The 20,097-nt window shown below is 41.5% G+C and overlaps 1 protein-coding gene across 8 annotated transcripts in view; it reads right to left on the bottom strand.

The window, feature by feature from the left end:
* adarb1b (adenosine deaminase RNA specific B1b) overlaps positions 1–20,097 on the bottom strand; it is a 520,712-nt gene that overhangs the window by 61,815 nt on the left and 438,800 nt on the right. For all 8 annotated transcript variants that reach the window (XM_060930270.1, XM_060930273.1, XM_060930271.1 and 5 more), the window contains 2 exons: positions 15,951–16,879; positions 9,411–9,525 (listed from right to left, as the gene is read on the bottom strand). In XM_060930270.1, coding sequence (XP_060786253.1) covers positions 9,411–9,525; positions 15,951–16,879 — 1,044 coding nt within the window. The remainder of the gene's footprint in view (positions 1–9,410; positions 9,526–15,950; positions 16,880–20,097) is intronic.

Raw genomic sequence — 20,097 nt, 5'->3', positions numbered from 1 at the left:
TGATTAGTCAAATGACTTTCTATGGATTTGCCCGCCAAGTTGCCGTAGCCTTGTCCACGGCTAACGTTTACACATAGCTAGTTAACGTGGACACTGTTAGTTAGCATGTAAAAACGGAGTTAAGCTAACATGAATAACGTTAACTTATCTGAAGTCCTTTCAGAAATATGTTTTAGCATAATCTTGCAAAATAAACAGAATGTAGAAATCTTTCTTTTCTAGTAGCGTTAGCTACCCAATATGATTTCAAGTTTGAAAAGAGTTTGCTAGCATGTCAGGTGGAGCTTCATTGACTAGCTAGCTTAACGTTAAACCACCATGATGGCACAGCATGCGTTCATTTTGTAAATCCAGTCGGTTGCTTCAGAGGCATTAGGTTTTGTAAGCGTTGTGGCAATAATACAACAGTGTGTTGACAGGAAATGTACTTTTAATACTTAAGTATTTTTAAAAGCAAGTACTTCAGTACTTTAACTTAAGTAAAAATTTGACTGGACAACTTTCACTTGTATCGGAGTAACATTTGACCACCAGGATCTGCACTTTGACTTAAGTAATGAAGTTGGGTACTTTGTCCACCTCTGCGGATCACCCAGCCCAGGAATGATGTCTGATCAAATGACAAGCTAACACGTGTTGAAAGAAAGAAGCAAGAAAAAAAAAAAGAGTTTCTCTGCAAAACATGATCTCCGTTGCAGCTCCATCCTGCAGGAGCACCGCAGTCCTACACCGCAGATAATCTGCTTCACACCAGCTTCAAGTGAGAAAAACAATTTCACACTTGTGAAGTTTCATATATCAAGGCGTGTGTGCCGTTATTGGATCTTTCTCTGAGTTTGAGATCATCTTTTGAGAGCGGGTCAAAATGTAAAGCAACAAAAAGAGAACGTGAGAGAGAAAGCCAAAGTGCAAATCTGACTGAGAATGCGATTGGTATTAGAGCGTGACTCATAACGCTGACTATGATGCAAATAAACTGGATATTCTAACAGGAATGTTGTTTTTTTTTCCCCAATTTGGATGGATTTCTACAGAGTTTACACACAAGTAAAAGGAAAAAAAAGTGCTTTCCTGGCTTTTTATGTGCATGTAAACTCGATTTTGTGTCAAAAAACCTTCATGCGTGACTAAAAATGCCTCCTAAACACTTTCAGTGTGAACTGGCATTTAGCCGTTGCAGCATTTGTTTGTTAGAAATAAATAAAGTCTGCGAGATTTACACTGAGCTGATGATACAGGAGCGAATTATTGCTGCCAAGTCAGAAAAAGAAAAAGGGATCAGTATCACGTTAGAATGTGAATGGTTTATTGTTATAATAAGATGTTTTTCACATTTTAACAAGATGTTTTCACGGTGATGTAGTGATTAGCACTGTCACCTCACAGCAAGAAGGTTCTGGGTTCGAGCCTAGTGGCCGGAGAGGGCCTTTCTGTTACCCCTTTTCCACCAAATCAGTTCCAGGGCTGGTTCGGGGCCGGTGCTGGTGCTGGTTCACAACTCGTTCAACTCGCGAGCCAGCTGAGAACCAGTTTGCTTTTCCATAGCTCGCGGTGCTAAGGAAAGCCACGTCATTACGTCGCTGTATACGTCAGTTACGTCGTTGTATACATCAGTTACGTCGCTGTATACATCAGTTACGTCGCTACGTTTGCATAAACCTTGGCGCGAATATCGAAGCAAAAACAACACGGAAGAAGCAGCAGCAACAACAACAACAATAATAATAATAATGGATGACTTCGCGTTTGTACAGCTGCTGCTTCTCGTCGCTTAAAAATGGCGATCTTTCGTGGTCTTGTTATTGTTGTTGGTCTTAACAACTCCGCCCCCCCCACTGACGTAAGCGGTTCTTTCCTCTGGCCCAGCAGAGAGCTGGTGCTAGCCTGGAACCGGTTTTTCTGGCCCCAGAGCCAGTTCTTTGTCAGTGGAAACAGAAAACCCGGTTCCAAACTAAGCACTGGCCCCGAACCAGCCCTGGAACTGCTTTGGTGGAAAAGGGGCATGTGTGGAGTTTGTATGTTCTCCCCGTGTCTGTGTGGGTTTCCTCCGGGTGCTCCGGTTTCCCCCATAGTCCAAAGACATGCGGTTAGATTAACATGGGGGCGGCCTTGGGCTGAAGTGCCCTTGAGCAAGGCCCTTAACCCCCAACTGGTCCCTGTAGCAGGCTTTCATCTAAACGGGGGAACAGGGGCGCTGTGCCCTCTTACTCTCGGCGTGCGCCCCCTTACCGACTCCGTGAAAACATCCCAGCAACACTACGTGACAATGTGTCTGATCATCAAATACGTTATAATTGCTCCAAAAATATTCCAATCATAGCAGATACACCGCCAGACGGTGCAAAAACAATCCGAATTGGCGTTTAACAGACTGAGGCGCCATGTTGTTTAGTTGTTTACTTGTCCTGGCTGCTCTCGCGAGATTTGACATGGGTTGCATACAAGGTCAGCTGACTTGTAGAGCGAGATTTCTCGAGACTGAATGACCTTTCACCCACCGGCGCGGGAGCTTTTGACAGAAGTAGTTCGCGAGTTGTTTTTGTTGACACTTGGGCATTTAAAGATGTCATCCCGCGGCACGAAGCGGAAGAAAGCCAAAGACTGTCCGGGGCAGAAGAAGATTACTTCTTTCTTTTTCAATGTTGACAGACAATTTGTTACAATTTCCCTCTCAGATAGCCTCAGAATGTCCCATTGGAGCATTTTTCAAAGGCTTTGCGCGGGGGGGGGGGGACAACCGGCATCATCTCCCCCCCCCGCTTCGCTCCCTCGCCATGGTGAGCGCCCTCGTACTAAATTTTTCTAGAAAAACCCCTGCTGTAGCATGGCTGCCCACTGCTCTGGGTATGTGTGTGCGCTCATTGCTCACTTGTGTGTGTTCACTGCTTCAAATGGGTTAAATGCAGAGGACGATTTTCACTGTGCTTGAGTGTGCATGTGACAAATAAAAAGGCTTCTTCTTCTTCTTATGACATCATATACTATGTGTATTATCACAATACTCTATTTATCTTGTTAGAACGTGATGATAAATTATTGCTATAACAAAACATTTCGTACTGTTAGGTTATAAATGTGAAACTCATGATTGAACCAGGAAACGGCGTGTGGAGTAGGGCTGGGTGATACAGCTGAGAAATTTATCATGATGTTTCAGACTACGATCCTGATGGGTGATGTAATGGTACATACTGTAATGTCTCTCTTCTTTCATACAGTCGTGTAGTCTAAACCAGTGATGTAATGCTTCATCACCCATTGCCGTTATACATAGATAACTTAGCTTTGTCAAATAAATCATCATTATCCAATAACACAGCTACAACACACTCTTGAATGTGAATATATCCTCATGTTTGTCCTACAATAAACCAAGAAGCATCTCTGAGCAGCCGTGTCTGTCTCAGTGACTGTTTGCTCCCATATATCCATGGGGCAGAATCTTTTCGGCGGCAGAGGTTGACATTCCTGGATTATACTTTGTCAATTCAACCTCCTTCAGGACAGACAGATCAAAAATCAAAACCTATCAGCCATACTACTTTTGTACAGTAAGAGAAATTAATAGGCAATTTTTGTTTTTTGTGTTTTCTTTTCCTTCTTTGTAAGTCAAAAAAAGGTAATCATAAACGAAACGAGACCGTCGATGACGGCGTAGCTCTCTCCGGCCGCGTCTAGTCCAGAAGGAACGATCTAAAGTGGGCCACCTTGCGCAATAAATGTTGCAAGCTATATACACTATACAAGCTCCATACACCCGAGGAATACCGACCTACTTACCAGAAAGAATCCAAAACCTTTGTACACTACTGGCGTTATCTTAACCAGCTTCATGAGGCAGTCACCTGGAATGCTTTTCAATTAACAGCTGTGCCTCGTCTAAAGTTAATTAGTGCAATTTCTGGCCTTTTTAATGTGTTTGACATCAAATAGTAAATAGAGCAGCGGCTACAATTATCGACAGTCCATAATTATCGACACCTTTTCAGATTGACCAATAAAAAACAATTTTACAAAGGTGACTTTCAGTTCCAGCAGTTATTATCGGTTAATTAATCAGCCTGAAGACCCACCTCGCCCTTTGATCTTGACGTCTGATGACACAGCTCGTTACCTGAGATGGAATTTTTCAGCACGATCAGCAATTTTTCAGAAAACCCGGACGTTATCATCGCAGGTAAGCATGGTGGAAAGATCATGGACGTGTTTTTACTGATCAAATTCACTGATATTTCATGAGCTCCTCGTCGAAACCTACTTTGTTTCTTACTCTTTCATTTGACAGCTGCCATTTTGGATCTAAACACGCGTTTGTGAGGTGTCGATAATAGTGATCGCTTTCACCGGTGTCCACCATTATCGACACCCTGTGGGATTAAGTGACGTTTACAACTGTTATGGATCGATCTTTGTGTCACATTGTTGAAGTAGATGAAGTACTTTAAAAAAATAAAAGTGCTGTGATTTATAATATATTTTTTTTCTGATTCATAACAGAATGGAATGTTTATAGAGTATTTGGAATCCGATCGCAATAAATAGAATTAGAGCAGAATTAAATTCCGAGCATAGAAAAAAAAATTACCGTATTTTTCGGACTATAAGTCGCACTTTTTTTCATGGTTCGGCTGGCAATGCGACTTATACTCCGGTGCGACGTATATATGTTTTTTTTTTTCACCGCGGAATAACTGGAGCTGATGCCGAGTCTGACGACAGCCACGCAGAAGAAGAGGAAACGGCGCTTCATCTGCCGCTGGAGTTGGCAGAGTTGTTCAGAAGCGACACCGAGGATGAGGAATTCAATGGATTTGCTGATTTGGAGTGAAATCATCAGCTTGATAAACTTGATTGACCTGTGCTTTATTATTAATGATAGGCCTATAGTTATTTAAATAAGTTATGGAGTGATTTTAGGCAGTGCTTAATTTGTGAAGTGGGAGGTCCCGGAACGCAGGAGGTGGGTGGGTCCGGCGACTCAAAAAAAAAAAAAAAGGCGGGGGATGGTTTACTATAACTTTACGCACACGCGCTTATTGTGTGTGTAAAATAATAATAATAATAATAATATCAGACATTATGATCTTAGAAAACGCTTTAGTGACAAACAGTTACAGACAGTAATATGTCGTGATATTATATTATAAAATATTAATTTTTATTAGTCTATATATTAAATTATATATTACATTTATCTTCTAAAATAACAGACTGTACTCATCACAACCGGTTTATTTCACCATTGGAGATCAGATCACACAAGACATGAGTTAAATGACTCATTTTAAGGATTTAAGTAGGGGATTTAAAAGCGGTTGTTGTTTTTTTTTTCACTAGACGGTTGTTTTTACTACCGTACCTGTCTTTGGAGATGATATACCTATAGCCTACTTGACCTCTGATTTGATGAAATAAAATTCGACAAAAATGAAGAATGACACTCCTCGATGATGACTACAGCTTTAATAACACAGATGAAAGAGCCATGGGGCGATGATAAGCCCTACCGGTAAAAATATTCTAAAAGTAAACTGATTAATGCATCAGTAATAGGCTACTAATATTAGTTATAATAATAATAATATAGGCTATTAGTAATAACGATAGTGATAGTATTAAAGATAGTAGTAGATATTTAAAATAATCAGACTAGGCTACTTACAGGGCAAAGGGCGCGTTATCACTGCTCAGCTGTTCGTTTATTAAATAAACAATGCAGTCGCGCAGTAACCACGCGCCGCTTATCAGATACAATCACAGATTCTATGGATAGAATAACCCTTCAAAAAAGTGCGACTTATAGTCCGCTGCGACGTATATATGTTTTTTTCGTCTTCATAATGCATTTTTTGGCTGATGCGACTTAAACTCCGGAGCGACGTATAGTCCGGAAAATACGGTACATGATTGAAATATTCAGATTTTTCTATTCCATTCAGAATTTTTTATTTTTTTTTGCAGTTTATTGTAAATATCTACCACATATTACAATATCAGTAGACATTTTATATTTTGGTTTGAGGAATGACGTTTTGGCAATTTCCTTCTTTGTAAGTCAAAAGAATGTAATCGTAAACGAAACGAGACTGTCGATGACAGCATAGCTCACTCCGGCCGCGTCTAGTCCAGAAGGAACGATCTAAAGTGGGCCACCTTGCACAATAAATGTTGCAAGCTATATACACACACTATACACAAGTTCTATATAGAAGCTATATCTACCCTAGGAATACTGACCTATTTACCAGAAAGAATCCAAAACGGCGAGGAATTGACTGAGAAGAAGCGATTTTTGTTGAACTGCTCAAGGCATTAAGGCTTAATTAGTCCATAACTTCATTAATAACTGTAATTAAGCAAATCTGGGTAGAAGTTATAAGCACCCTAGGTACCCCTACCTTCATACCAGAAAGAATCAAAATCGGTGAAGAATTGACGGAGAAGAAGCGATTTGTGTGGAAACTGCTCATTAGGGCTTGATTAATTACTCCATATGTTCATTATTAATTGCAATTATGCAAATTTGGGTAGAAGCTATAGTATATGCACCCAAGGCAGACCTACCTTCCTGCCAAAAAGAATTTAAATCAGTGAAGAATTGAGAGAGAAGAAGCGATTTTCGTGAAATGTGGACGATGGCGGATGGATGGCGGACACATGATGGCATAAGTTCATCGCCTGTCGAATGGATGAGCTAATAACCATAAAAGTCTCCATTTTGTCGTATTTTGTGGTTGTCGCTGATAGATAAATTAGAAAGCATGGACAATTTACTGAGCAGCTCAAGCAGAGAAGATTTCAGGCCACGCAAGAGAAGCAGATACTAATGAGATCCAAAATTACATACAACAGACAATTTCTGAGGCGGAAGGTAGTGCAGAAATTTCCGCCGGCTACCACAACGAGGATATTTAAGACCTGTGGGAAACACTGCTCATCTCTCACTGCATGCTGTTTCTGGCAGTTAGTATTTAATGCATTTAAGTGAAACTATGAGACACTTTTCTTCCTGCTATTGATGAAGTGTTTATCGACGGAACATGTCATTTTATCGCCCAAGCCGAGTGTGGAGAACGGGTAAAACTGAGGAACAGGGTTCATTTACATGATTTGATTAAGTTTTACATCATACTTGGGTTAAGACATGGTGAGCTTCTGCTGTTACCGAGCATGGTGGATTATATTATAAGAAGCATGCTTAAGATCAGAGGTGGACAGTAACGAAGTACATTTACTTGAGTACTGTACTTAAGGACACTTTTTGAGTATCTGTACTTTACTTGAGTATTTTTTTTTGGTAACTTATGACTTTAACTTCACTACATTTGAAAGACAAATATCATACTTTTCACTCCACTACATTTCTATCAAGGTCCTCGTTACTCGTTACTATGAAGCGGCTTTGAAAGTGTATTTTTTTTTTCTAAAACGTGATTGGTTTTTTCGCAGGTGACACTGATGCCATGTACACACGTAGCCAGGTATTTTTAAAACCGAACATTTTCCCCCCCTCCGTTTATAAAAATGTTTTATCCACACCACCTCGTCTTCGAAAAAAATCCCTTCCACACATAACAGAACATCTGCGTTTTCAATCACATTCATAAGCATTCCAAACCTGTAGATGGCATTATTTCCCCAAATCCTACCCCCTAATCACATCAGAATAGCCCTCTGTTGGCGTCACTTCCGCCTAAACATAAAACATGGCGCCAAGCTCGTTCGTCTGGACAGACTCGGAGACAGAATTGCTTCTAAACACAATTTTGGAGTATAAACTTCAAAAGACGCAAGAAAACGTTGATTGGGAATCTTGTCAGTAGTCGGGCTTCTAAAATTAAACATGTAAATAGCACCTGCACAATAATTAACGCTTTCAAGGCACTACTCCGATCCATTACTCTTTGTCCATGCTTAATCTGGCTTCTGCAGTAAACAAAGGTCGCACGTTTGACGTCAGGGCAGATTTGTTGTCATTTTTTTGGCGCAGATTGTGACGTTCTAAAACGCAAAACTCCGGTTATCTCTGTCTACACGAAAAGGCATACACGGAGTTTTCAAAAATCTTCACTTTGCCCGGAGTTTTTTTAAATATTCGTTTTTGATGTGTTTTCATGTGGATGACAGGCCAAAACGTAGAAAAATATCTTCGATTTAGCAGATACCCGGCTACGTGTGGACGGGGTCTGAGACAGCTGATCAGTAATCACTAGGGTCACGTCACGTCCACAGACTGTATAAAATCAAGTTCAGTGATTTCTCAGCAGCGTTATTTGAACACGATCAGTTGATGGCAGAATGGAAGGAGGCGGTTCTTCTGGGGAACGCACGCACCCATGATTCAGTTTTCTGAAAGGATTAAAGATATGTTTTATTTTAAATGTTTGCCTTGTTTACTGAAAACGAACCACATCACGGCCTACAAAAACTCGCCATCCAACTTGCGTAAGCGTATTGAGGAATATAAACGTTTTATTCCAAGAGAACGCTTGCAATGAAGTTGTCTGTGCTTTTAGAGATAGCGATAACGTTGCAAACATCGCGATGCAGTCTGGTTAGTCAAATGACTTTCTATGGATTTGCCCACCAAGCTGCCGTAGCCTTGTCCACGGCTAACGTTTACACATAGCTAGTTAACGTGGACACTGTTAGTTAGCATGTAAAAACGGAGTTACGCTAACATGAATAACGTTAACTTATCTGAAGTCCTTTCAGAAATATATTTTAGCATAATCTTGCCAAATAAACAGAATCTTTCTTTTCTAGTAACGTTAGCTACCCAATATGATTTCAAATTTGAAAAGCGTTTGCTAGCATGTCAGGTGGAGTTTCACTGACTAGCTAGCTTAACGTTAAACCACCATGATGCACAGCATGCGTTCATTTTGTGGATTCACATTTCTGTCTTTGGTAACGGCGTTAGGTTTTGTAAGCGTTGTGGCAATAATACAACAATGCGTTGACGGAAAATGTACTTTTAATACTTAAGTATTTTTAAAAGCAAGTACTTCAGTACTTTAACTTAAGTAAAAATTTGACTGGACAACTTTCACTTGTATCGGAGTCACATTTGACCACCGGGATCTGTACTTTGACTTAAGTAATGAAGTTGGGTACTTTGTCCACCTCTGCTCAAGATAAATACTTTATGGTTATAACAAGACAATTTTCTTGATGTGATAAGTGTGTATGTTGTAGTAACGTTAAAATATTTCATTGTGACATGAAAAACATCTCATCACAATAAACATCGGCAGCAATACGCTTCTGTATGATGATAGTCATGAAAATTGCGTCGCGTTCCCTAATCTGCACTTTGAGTGGGTTTTGGGAAGTGGAACGCACCCAGATTCGACCTATTCAACCAGGACAGGCTCATATCTACAGGAAATGCCCAGGTGTAGTCCTACCTGTTGTCATGACAACCCCAGCCAGCACTTTCCTCCGTGCGTGAGGGGACGTGAAGTTGTCAGTGAGCTCGCTGAACTTGTCCACCACGAGACGTGAGACAGCATCTGCTAAAACCTGACGGAGCACACACAGCTGGTTAAGACACATTAATCAGAGTGTTTTGTAAAAGCCTTTTTTTTTTTTAAACAAGACTGCAAACACACACGCACGCACAGAGAGAGATCAGAATCTCTTCTTATCAAGGAAAAAATATCTACAGTACCTATCAAAAGTTTGTACACCCCTCCTCATTAATAGGGTTTTTTTTTTGCATTTTGATATTTCCTGCATTTTAGTATAATACTAAAGACATCAAAACTATTAAGTAACATCTGGAACAGATATGGAATTATGTGGTAAATTAAAAAAGTGTTAAAAACAAAATGGCTTCATGTTTTAGGTTCTACCATGATGACACTTTACATTCTCTTAAAGAGCTTCATGAGGTAGTCACCTGGAACGCTTTTCAATTAATAGGTGTTTCTCGTCTAAAGGTAATTAATGCAATTTATTGCCTTCTTACTGTGTTTAAGATCAAACAGTAGGTTGAGCAGTGGCTACAATTATCGACAGTCCATAATTATCGACACCTTTTCAGATTTACCAATAAGAAACAATTTTACAAAGGTGAGTTTCAGTTCCAACAGTTATTATTGGTTAATTAATCAACCTGAAGACCCGCCTCACCCTTCGATCTTGTCGTCTGATGACACAGCTCGTTACCTGAGATGGAACTTTTTTAGCACGATCAGCAATTTTTCGGAAAACCTGGACGTTATCATCGCAGGTAAGCATGGTGGAAAGATCATGGACGTGTTTTTACTGATCAAATTCACTGACATTTCATGATCTCCTCGTCGAAACCTACTTGGTTTCTTACTCTTTCGTTTGACAGCCACTATTTTGGATCTAAACACGCGTTTGAGAGTCACGTGAGGTGTCGATAATAGTGATCGCTTTCACCGGTGTCCACCATTATCGACACCCTGTGGGATTAAGTGACGTTTACAACTGTTATGGATCGATCTGTGTGTCACATTGTTGAAGTAGATGAAGTACTTTAAAAAAAATAAAAGTGCTGTGATTTATAATAATTTTTTTTCTGATTCATAACAGAATGGAATGTTTATAGAGTATTTGGAATCCGATTGCAATAAATAGAATTAGAGCAGAATTAAATTCCAAGCACATAAAAAAAAAATTACATGCTTGAAATATTCAGATTTTTCTATTCCATTCAGAAAATATATATATATTTTTTGCAGTTTGTTGTAAATATCTACCACATATTACAATATCAGGGGGAGAGCGGGGTAAGATGAGCCAGGGGGTAAGATGAGCCACCCCCTGTTTCGAAGAAACAGTAAACAAATGTGACCATGTGACCACATTCAAAGGGGGGCGGGACCATTTACTTACACTTGTGGAGAGGAGCACCACATGTCAAACTAGGTGAGGGAGATATTTATAAAAATGTGTTTTTGTGCTTTCTAAGTCAATTCCATGTTTGTCCACAGTGAAGATGATTTAGAGAAGACAAAAGTAGAATAATATTTAGACACATTAGGGTTAAGTTAGTGGCTTTCTAAGCTATGATATGAATGCTAATAAAAATAATTTTGATTAGCCTAATCCCCTTTATTAGCATTTTTCTACAAAATGGTGGCCACGGGGTAAGATGAGCCATTAGATGTGGGGCAAGTTGAGCCACTGGCTCAACTTACCCCATTGGTGGCTGAGCTTACCCAATATGGATGACACTTAAGTTTTCACATTTACTGGTCATATATGACAACAACATATATATATATGACATCAGATGAGGAAGACCAGTTGTTAGATGTGGGGGATTATGTTGTGGCAAAATTCACGGGGAAGAAGAAAGTGCATTTCTTCATTGGCCAGATAATCAAATTGGATGTCTTCGAAATAGAGGCAAGATTTCTCAAAAGAAGCCGGTCATGCCATGGCTCTGCAAGAAAGCCAACCTTTGTCTTCAAAGAGAAAGATGAGGCTGTCCTGTCAAGACAGGATATTGTGAAAAAATTGCCCCGCCCCTTTACTGTTGGGGGGACAGCACGGAGGGAGAGGCAAATGGTGTTCCCTTGCCATTTGAACGCTTGGAACATTGAATAATGATGAAATGATTGATGGAATGATTGCTGCATGTTTTAGCAAAGTTTTAACTTACTGAAAGAAATAAGATGTTTTGGCACTGTTCTACTGTTTTAGTAATTTCTATAATATAGTATATCTCTCATTCCCTCTCTAACCATCCCTCTTTCTATCTATCTACGCATCTCTCTCTCTCTATCCATCTATCTATCCCTCCCTATCCCATCTCGTTCTATCACCTCTCTCTTCATCTCCCCTTCTCTATGCAACGGCCCTATCCCCCACTTGATTGACTTGACTTGATTCACTGATTGCATTTCTAATAATAAAAGTTGTTTACTTTGTTAACCTAACATGTTTTGTGTTGGCTCAATTTACCCCACACAGTGGCTCATCTTACCCCGTGCATGGGGTAAGTTGAGCCACTTGACATTTTTTTTTTCAAGAGGTAATATCACTCTAACCATAAGAGCTTATCAATTATTTTTTGCTCAGATAGTAACAGTACACTTTGAAATTTGGTATGGTGTGTAGACTGGAAGCAAAAATGGCTTTAACATGTAGTTATGATGAAAAATGTAAAAAGTGGCTCATCTTACCCCGCTCTCCCTAGACATTTTATATTTTGGTTCGAGGAATGGGATGCGACCTTTGACCTGGATGCTCATGTGGTTACAATATCAATTCCCTGTTGATATTTATTGGTAAACGACAAAACTAGAAATTAATACAAACAACAACGAATGATGAACAAAATGTGATCTACGAAAATACTTAGAAAGCGGGTAGAAAGTGGAACAAAAAGATTTTCTGACGCAGGTTAAACATTATCAGTTCATTTCTTTACAAACATTAGAATTACTTCCTCATTTACGTAAACGCCCACATCCGGATATTTATAGAAAAGATATTTTGTATGAAATATAAGTCTATTTAGAACAAATTTTAAATAAAAACTATGTTTTATTAACTTAACACCACATACCAATTATTTTTTTAATAAATAATCATCTGGATGTCGATAACTGTGGACAAAGGTGTTGATAATTGTGGAACAGTGTCACGTGATCTGATACGCTAAGTAATCGGGAATCAGTTCGTTTTTTTCCAGTGGAAGTTTGAGTAATTATTCATGCACAGTTTACGTACTGAAAGTCTTTTCTACTTTTGCAACGGCCAAAAGATCGTTAAGGTGTCGATAATTGTAGCCGCCGCTCTAGTCAATAATAATAAAAATACAGGAAATAGCCCTATTCATACTACAACTGTAGTAATCCATATTATGTCAAGAAGTGCTCAATTAAGTAAAGAGAAACGACATCCATCATTACTTTAAGACATGAAGTGACTTTTAATTAATAAAAATAAAGAAAAAACACTGAATTAGAAGGTGTGTCCAAAAAAAACCCCAACAACTTTGGACTGGTACTGTATGTTCAAGCTCTATAGTGTCATATCTTTGAAATATTACATAAAAACTAAATTGAATTCCTAACTATAAGGGGATCATGGTCCTCAGTTTCACCTTTCACTAATGGGAATTATTCTGTCTAATGTGCCATCACCATCTTCAGGCATTTTTTTTCTCTCTCTGTGACAGTGTCTTTTGTCTCGTTCTCCATTCTCCTCTGCTAATATGCTGGAAAATGATTATGCCAGAGAGAAGTCACTGGTTGAATGGGCACAAATTAGAGACATTAGTCCAACATTGCTTCCCCAGCACTTCAGAATCACTCAACAGCAGACAGCTAATGTGAGCTCGGCGCGCGGGAGAGCCGCCTGACTTACCGCGCCGCGCAGGAGAATGAAACCCTTCAAAACAGAAGGAGCGTTTTCACCGTGGCAATCAAGCCCACTATTAGCAGCACTTGGATTTTCATTAATTTTCCCAGGAAGTAGCAGGGGAGGCAACTTTCACTGGAAGATACATTAAATAAATGTTAACAGGCTGTGAAGTCGCTGGACGATTAGGTGCTGCCGTATCACAGCCGAAAGCAGCAGGCCGAATTAAACAAAGCCGTGACAGCAGGATAAGGCAGAAACAGCTGCAAAAACAGAAAAGTGAAAGCCAAAGATAAATAGCACGCTTCCGTTTTGATAGACTGTCAGTTAGTTCGTACGCCACCATTCTGTCTGCCTGTATCTGCACACACGCACACCACAAAGCATGACTGGTGCAATGAGTAAGCCAGCGATAAATGAAAAGTCCTCCTAATGCCTTTTATCCCAGCCATCTTCTTACCATCCACCGAAAACACATCGCCCCAGTCATGAACAAGGCTCTGACAGCACGTTAAATCAGAGTCTAGGCTGAGTGATGAGAGGCATTGCTACCAGAGCTCCATGTTCTTTGCTGTGAGCCTGTCAGGCACATGAGCAGCCCACAAGGCATCAGTGTCAGACACCGAACATGTTCCTGACAGCCCACTCTTCAGTGGATAGGCAGCAGCCGGAGCTATGGCTAAACGCTCTTGTTTTGACACGGTTCAGAGCGAGATGTTAATTAAGATTGGGCCAGTTTCAGTCTCCAGTCTTATCTGGAAGCAGGATTAACAAAAGGTTTAGGAAAAGTGTAAATGACAGGTTTTTTTTTTTCCTTCCGGAAACCCACGGGACTTTGATTCTTTCAGCGGCTTGATCCGTGTTCATCTTTTTATCATACATCTACGTTTTGATTTCGGCTTGCCATAAGGTAATGCCATTGTGTTTAAAAATCAATCACAGACGCTGATAGAGAACTTATCTTTAACGACTCGGCACAGAGTTCAGCTAAATGGATCAAATACTACAGACAGGTGAGAGATTGATTCTTCGAGAATCACTTCGCTAATCTGAAGACATGCCATAGGGTGACGCTTTATCGAAGAGCATAATCTTTCAGTTAGAAAGGGATAAAATAAAGAAAATGTGTTATTTAGTTAAAGGAGAACTGAAGGCAAATTTTTTATTATCAAAATTCTATTCATCTCATTTTATTAAATATCGGAATGCATTTCTGATCGCTATTTTGTCGCTGCTATAGCAAGTTATGAGTGTTTGAAATACGCTCGTAATATATCGGTCCATATGTCAAAGCGACGGCCGTAAACGAGATTCGTTGAGACCTGTGCGAGACATCGTAGGACGGAAGTAAAACGTACAGCGGAAATCAAAGTGACCGACATCTGCCAACGTCGTCAAAAGACGCGCGCGCCCTCTTTCGAACGCTGACGTAATCAAGACGGAAGTTTTGTTTGTTTTGATAGCAATCAGGAAAGTTTGAAAAAAGTAGGCAGTAATCGTCATTTAAACTCGTTTTTGCGCAATATTTCGTTTGGAAAACAGTTTTCAAAATGGCGGCACTGACACCTGGCTGACACTTCACGTTTCGAAGTCTCGCACAAGTCTCGTGAAGATCGCGTGGATAAGCGACGCCTGCCGTGGACCAAACGAACTAAATTCAACACGGCTAAAAACCGAATTGGCCGATAAGTATATTTAATTGCAATTAGTTGCCAATACGAGTCACAATACAAGGTTACTAAAACCGAAAACGTAATTGAATAAAACGTTAATTAAGAAATAAAGCAAGTTTAAAAATGACTTCAGTTCTCCTTTAAGCAAGAAAATGCTGTCTATCTTGGAGTAAAAGTCCAGTTAATCTAACGCTCAATTCTATTTCTGAATCAAATTGTTTTAGGGTAATTTCCTCTTAGGCTGTGAAGAGAATTTGAAAAAGTAAAACACCTATGAATAAACATATGCGTCAGTCCACCAGATTTTCATACCAGATGCTCAGATTAAGGATTTTGAGTTATACCTGCTGCATTAAACTACGGTACCAAACCTCTATATGCAGGAAATACAAACCAAAGTGAAAGGGAAGTTACTGTAAATCTGACATCAAATCATGACCCCAAATGGTCCATTTTCCAGGCACTAACTACAGATCCTACAGAACTTTGTGAATCCATCAGGAGACAGTCTCGACTGTAGATTATTGGCGAATTTCCCTGATTTGTTGAGCAACAGACCACAAAATGCTGCTCAGAAGGTCAAGAAAACACGTGGTGAACTCTTAGTGCTGCCAAGCGAACGTTGCGCAAAAACTGCACTCGCATGATCGACACAGTTTTACTACAAATCAAAATGTCATTCGCCGATTTTTATGGCAGAGGGAAGATCTATACTTGTCCCAGTCGTAGATATGGTTAAAAGTGGTAAATGTATCCCATAGGGGCGCTATTGAGGTGATTATCAGCCAGTGAAAATGGTACAAAATATCAACTTTTCAACGCTGTTTTTACACATTCTGTAAACAGAGAATCTGGTAGAAAAATCCCGTGGCGCAACACATATAGAGAGCATGCAACGCAAATGATCTAGAATGAACATGAAAGTCATACCTGGGGTAGATGTAGCTGTAGGCCCTCTCTGGGGATTGGCTGGCGAGATGGTGTCTGGTCCAGCTGCATGTTGAAGAGAGCAGAGAGTGCGGCCTGAGCAGCACGCGCCTTGGCCAGTTTCTTGTTCCTCCCTGATCCCTCGAAGGTTTGCGAGTCCACGGTCACGGACATGACAAAGTTTTTCGCATGGCTCTCGCCACTTTCCGACACAAACTCGTATTTGAGGCCCGGCCGCAGTTCATTCAGGATCATGACGGGGTTCTTTCCACTGGACGATGTGTTGAAGGTGGAGGGAGGAGGCAGTGGGGCCTGGGCCAGGCTGTTGGTACCAGTCACTGGGGGAACGGGGTATTCTCCCAGTGGGTTTAGGGAACCATTGGAGTTCGAGCCAAGGTAAAAGGAGTCCTCTGGTGGTGCAGGAGTCTCAAAGCCATTGAAGAGCATGTCGGGGAAGTCGGCTTGGTCTGAGGTGAAGTCCGTGTTGACGGTGAGCGTTCGGCCCATGGCCAGATGTGCCTCTGAAGCGTTGGGGAACTGCACGAAGGAGCGCAGCGCTTTCTCAGCTGCGTTCAGTTTTGCCTTTTTCTTAGTGGGGCCTGAGCCTTCAAAAAGTTGCCCGTTCACCTCGACGGTCATGACAAAGACTGGCGCGTGGACCGGCCCAGTCTGAGAGAGTAGCTTGTACTGCAGGCCCGGCTTGATCTCATTCAGCTGCATGAGAGCGTTCTTGGGAAGAACGGGCCCTGGAGTTTTCTTGCGTTTCTTGGGTCTGAACTTGGGGTGTGCATGACCATTATTGCCTTCCTCCAGGGGGCGCTTGCGCCCACCTCCTCCGCTGCCATTGGGAAGCTGCTCGGGCATGCTTGCCCCCTCCTTGGAGGAGACGTTGTCCAGGTTGCGGTTTTCCTTGACATCGGTGCTGCAGGAACCTGCGATGCCCAGAAAGAGTAGCTTACAATGCCTTCATTGCAGGATCTTGTAAATGTAAAATTTATAGATTCCTTTTAGCTCTCTTTGCAACCGAACAAGTGATGTGTGCTCCTTTTTTCCATGCTGAGGGATATAATGGCTTTGCTAATTAAATAATCGAATAAACTACAGGGATTATCGTACAGCGTTGCAGCTTTTCTTTTTATATCGGCTAAGACTCTAATTTAATCAATTAGCCAAGATGTACAATATCCTGAATGATACATTATTAACTAGATGTGTACTTATGCACTTGAAATGCAGCCAGTGGCTAATATACAGCTACAGGACTATTTCTCACTGCATGGAAGAAGAAATTGGCAACAGTTTTATGGTCTTCGAAAAGCTGTAGCTTATAATACGTGAATAGATTTAGTTGTAGCACAACATAAATCATGGCTATCAATTTAAAGCAAAAAAAAAAAAAAGCTGCTTGTAAAGCTTGTATTCTAATGAGGAAATATTCTAATGTATTCTAATGAGGAAACTAATTCCCCTCGAGGGACAGACATGCATAATGTTCAGTTAAACCCTTCCATATAAATAATGGCTATCCAGACTAGAAAACATTTACATAATAATGATGGAAATAAGAGTTTGTGAACTGAACCCCATACATCCTGGGATAGAAGATAGATAGAGACGGAAGACTTTACTGATGGAAGAAATATTACTTTCCATCTCTGAGTCAATCATATTTGAGATGAGAAATTGTTCGACATGTGGAACACACATCATCATGTCTTGTTGACAAAGCTCATGGAACTTTGGCTAAATTTTCATTTATAACATCCTGCAACAAAAGCTCGATAGGTTACTCCTTTCGGTGCTCATGGGGGGAGGAGAGAGAGAGACAAAAAGAGAGAGATAAGGGGAGGGAGAGAGAGAGAGCGTGAAGAGGAGAGAGAGAAGGGGAGAGAGAGAGCACGAAGGAGGGGGGAGAGAGAGAGAGACAGACAGACAAGGGAAGAGAGAGAGACAGAGAGAGAGTGAGAGCTAGAGAGAGAAGGGGGAGAGAGAGCTGTAACGAAGAGGAAAAAGACGAGGACGGGTGTGGCACTGCAGGACCATACGGGAACAAGGCAGGAGATAAAGATCACAGACGTTTAGAATACAAACTAATCAAAGCTAATCTTTCTCACAACTCCATCTTCATGCAGGAGGCATCCCAAACGAAAGTGAGATGAAGGTATCTGTCAGAAACGGCCCGGGTGCTGACTGCTAGTATAACATTAATTCTAATAGTACAATTTCACAAACACCACTGTAACAGGAGCAGAGTGGACTTTCAGCTTTTCCACTGGGAAATCAGAGCTTCGTTTATTCTCCACGTTTCTTCTTACTGCACTTTTAAAGCACTGTTCAGGCCCAGCAAGGATTCAGAACGGATTATAAAACATCACTTTTGCTGGCAAAGTGCTAATTACCTCTACTTCTTAAAGGCTAGTCATTTCGGTCTCCTGAGACAGCAGCACTGGATAATCTGGTTCAGGACTGTAGGTGCTAAAGAAGGCAACTGGACTTGCTTGAAATCTTTGAAGACGTTTCACCTCTCATCCGAAAGGCTTCTTCAGTTCTGTCGTGCCCCTTTTCCACCAAAGCAGTTCCAGGGCTGGTTCGGGGCCAGTGCTTAGTTTGGAACCGGGTTTTCTGTTTCCACTGACAAAGAACTGGGTCTGGGGCCAGAAAAACCGGTTCCAGGCTAGCACCAACTCTCTGCTGGGCCAGAGGAAAGAACCGCTTACGTCAGCAGGGGGGGCGGAGTTGTTAAGACCAACAACAATAACAAGACCGCGAAAGATTGCCATTTTTAAGCGACGAGAAGCAGCAGCTGTACAAACGTGAAGTCATCCATTATTATTATTATTATTATTATTGTTGTTGTTGTTGCTGCTGCTTCTTCCGTTGTTTTTGCTTCGATATTCGCGCCAAGGTTTATGCAAACGTAGCGACGTAACTGACGTATACAGCGACGCAATGACGTGGCTTCCCTTAGCACCGTGAGCTATGGAAAAGCAAACTGGTTCTCAGCTGGCTCGCAAGTTGAACGAGTTGTGAACCAGCACCAGCCCCGAACCAACCCTGGAACTGATTTGGTGGAAAAGGGGTAACTGACTAGTGGGGAATTCCAGGTATTTGTCCTCTAGTGGACCAAAAGCAACCCTAAGGAGAGTCGTTGAGTCATCCTGCAGGTGTTAGGGTCACTGGGGGCCGGATGTGAACGGTGTTAGCAGCCTGGAGGGTCGCTGGCTCTCTCTGCCATCATGTGAGTCAAATGATGACCCACAGATCACCCTAACGACTCTCTAGGCTGCTAACACCGTTCACACCTGGCCTCTAGTGACCCTAAGGGCCTCTGCATGCTCTTGTGACAAGGCTTTCGCAGACAGCTTTTCGCAGACAGTTGTAATTTATCGTTGAGCGGGGAGTAATAGGCATGCGCGATGTTATTCACCGCCACAACGCAAGGGGGCGCGAAGTCGCAAAATTGCTAGGAGTAGTTGGTGGGTGTGGTTAGTGGAGTGTTTATCCTCCGGTTACTTATAATGACTAGAACTGGAATCGTATAGATGTACGTACTTCCTCACTTCCTCGATCAACCGCTCTTCGTGCTGCTCCATCTTCACTCGTGTTTTTAAAAATGGCGGTAGTGAAACCAAACCAAACCGGGAAAGTAGGGAAGCAGAAGTGCGTGTACAGTGGATGTAGAGTGGACCAATCAGAGCCCTCTTGTCTGCGACGCTGTCTGCGAGGCTTCTGTGGTGGTCACAATTTTTAGGAGGTGCGTGCAGAGCGTCTGCGAAGGGGGGGGGGCTACGCAGAAGCCATCTGCGACACCATCTGCGAGGACTGCGTTGTCAGCATAAATTGGCCTTAATACCTACAGGATGACTCAACGACTCTCCTTAGGGTTGCTTTTGGTCCACTAGAGGACAAATACCTGGAACTCCCCACTAGTCAGACAGAACTGAAGAAGCCTTTTGGATGAGCGGTGAAACGTCTTCAAGAATTTCAAACAAGTCCAGTTGCCTTTTTAGCACCTACGGTTTACAATGATCTGGATAGACTGAGAACCTTCACAGACTGGTTCAGGACGGATGCTGTGATTACATGCCCACATCACACTCACAAACACATGCACTCTCCCTCTTCGTTCTAAAATCTCAGACCAAAGCCA

This window comes from Neoarius graeffei, chromosome 9, assembly GCF_027579695.1.
Source record: "Neoarius graeffei isolate fNeoGra1 chromosome 9, fNeoGra1.pri, whole genome shotgun sequence".
Lineage (NCBI taxonomy): Eukaryota > Metazoa > Chordata > Actinopteri > Siluriformes > Ariidae > Neoarius > Neoarius graeffei.
Note: the sequence above shows the minus strand (reverse complement) of the source record. Positions and strands in the feature narration are given on the sequence as shown.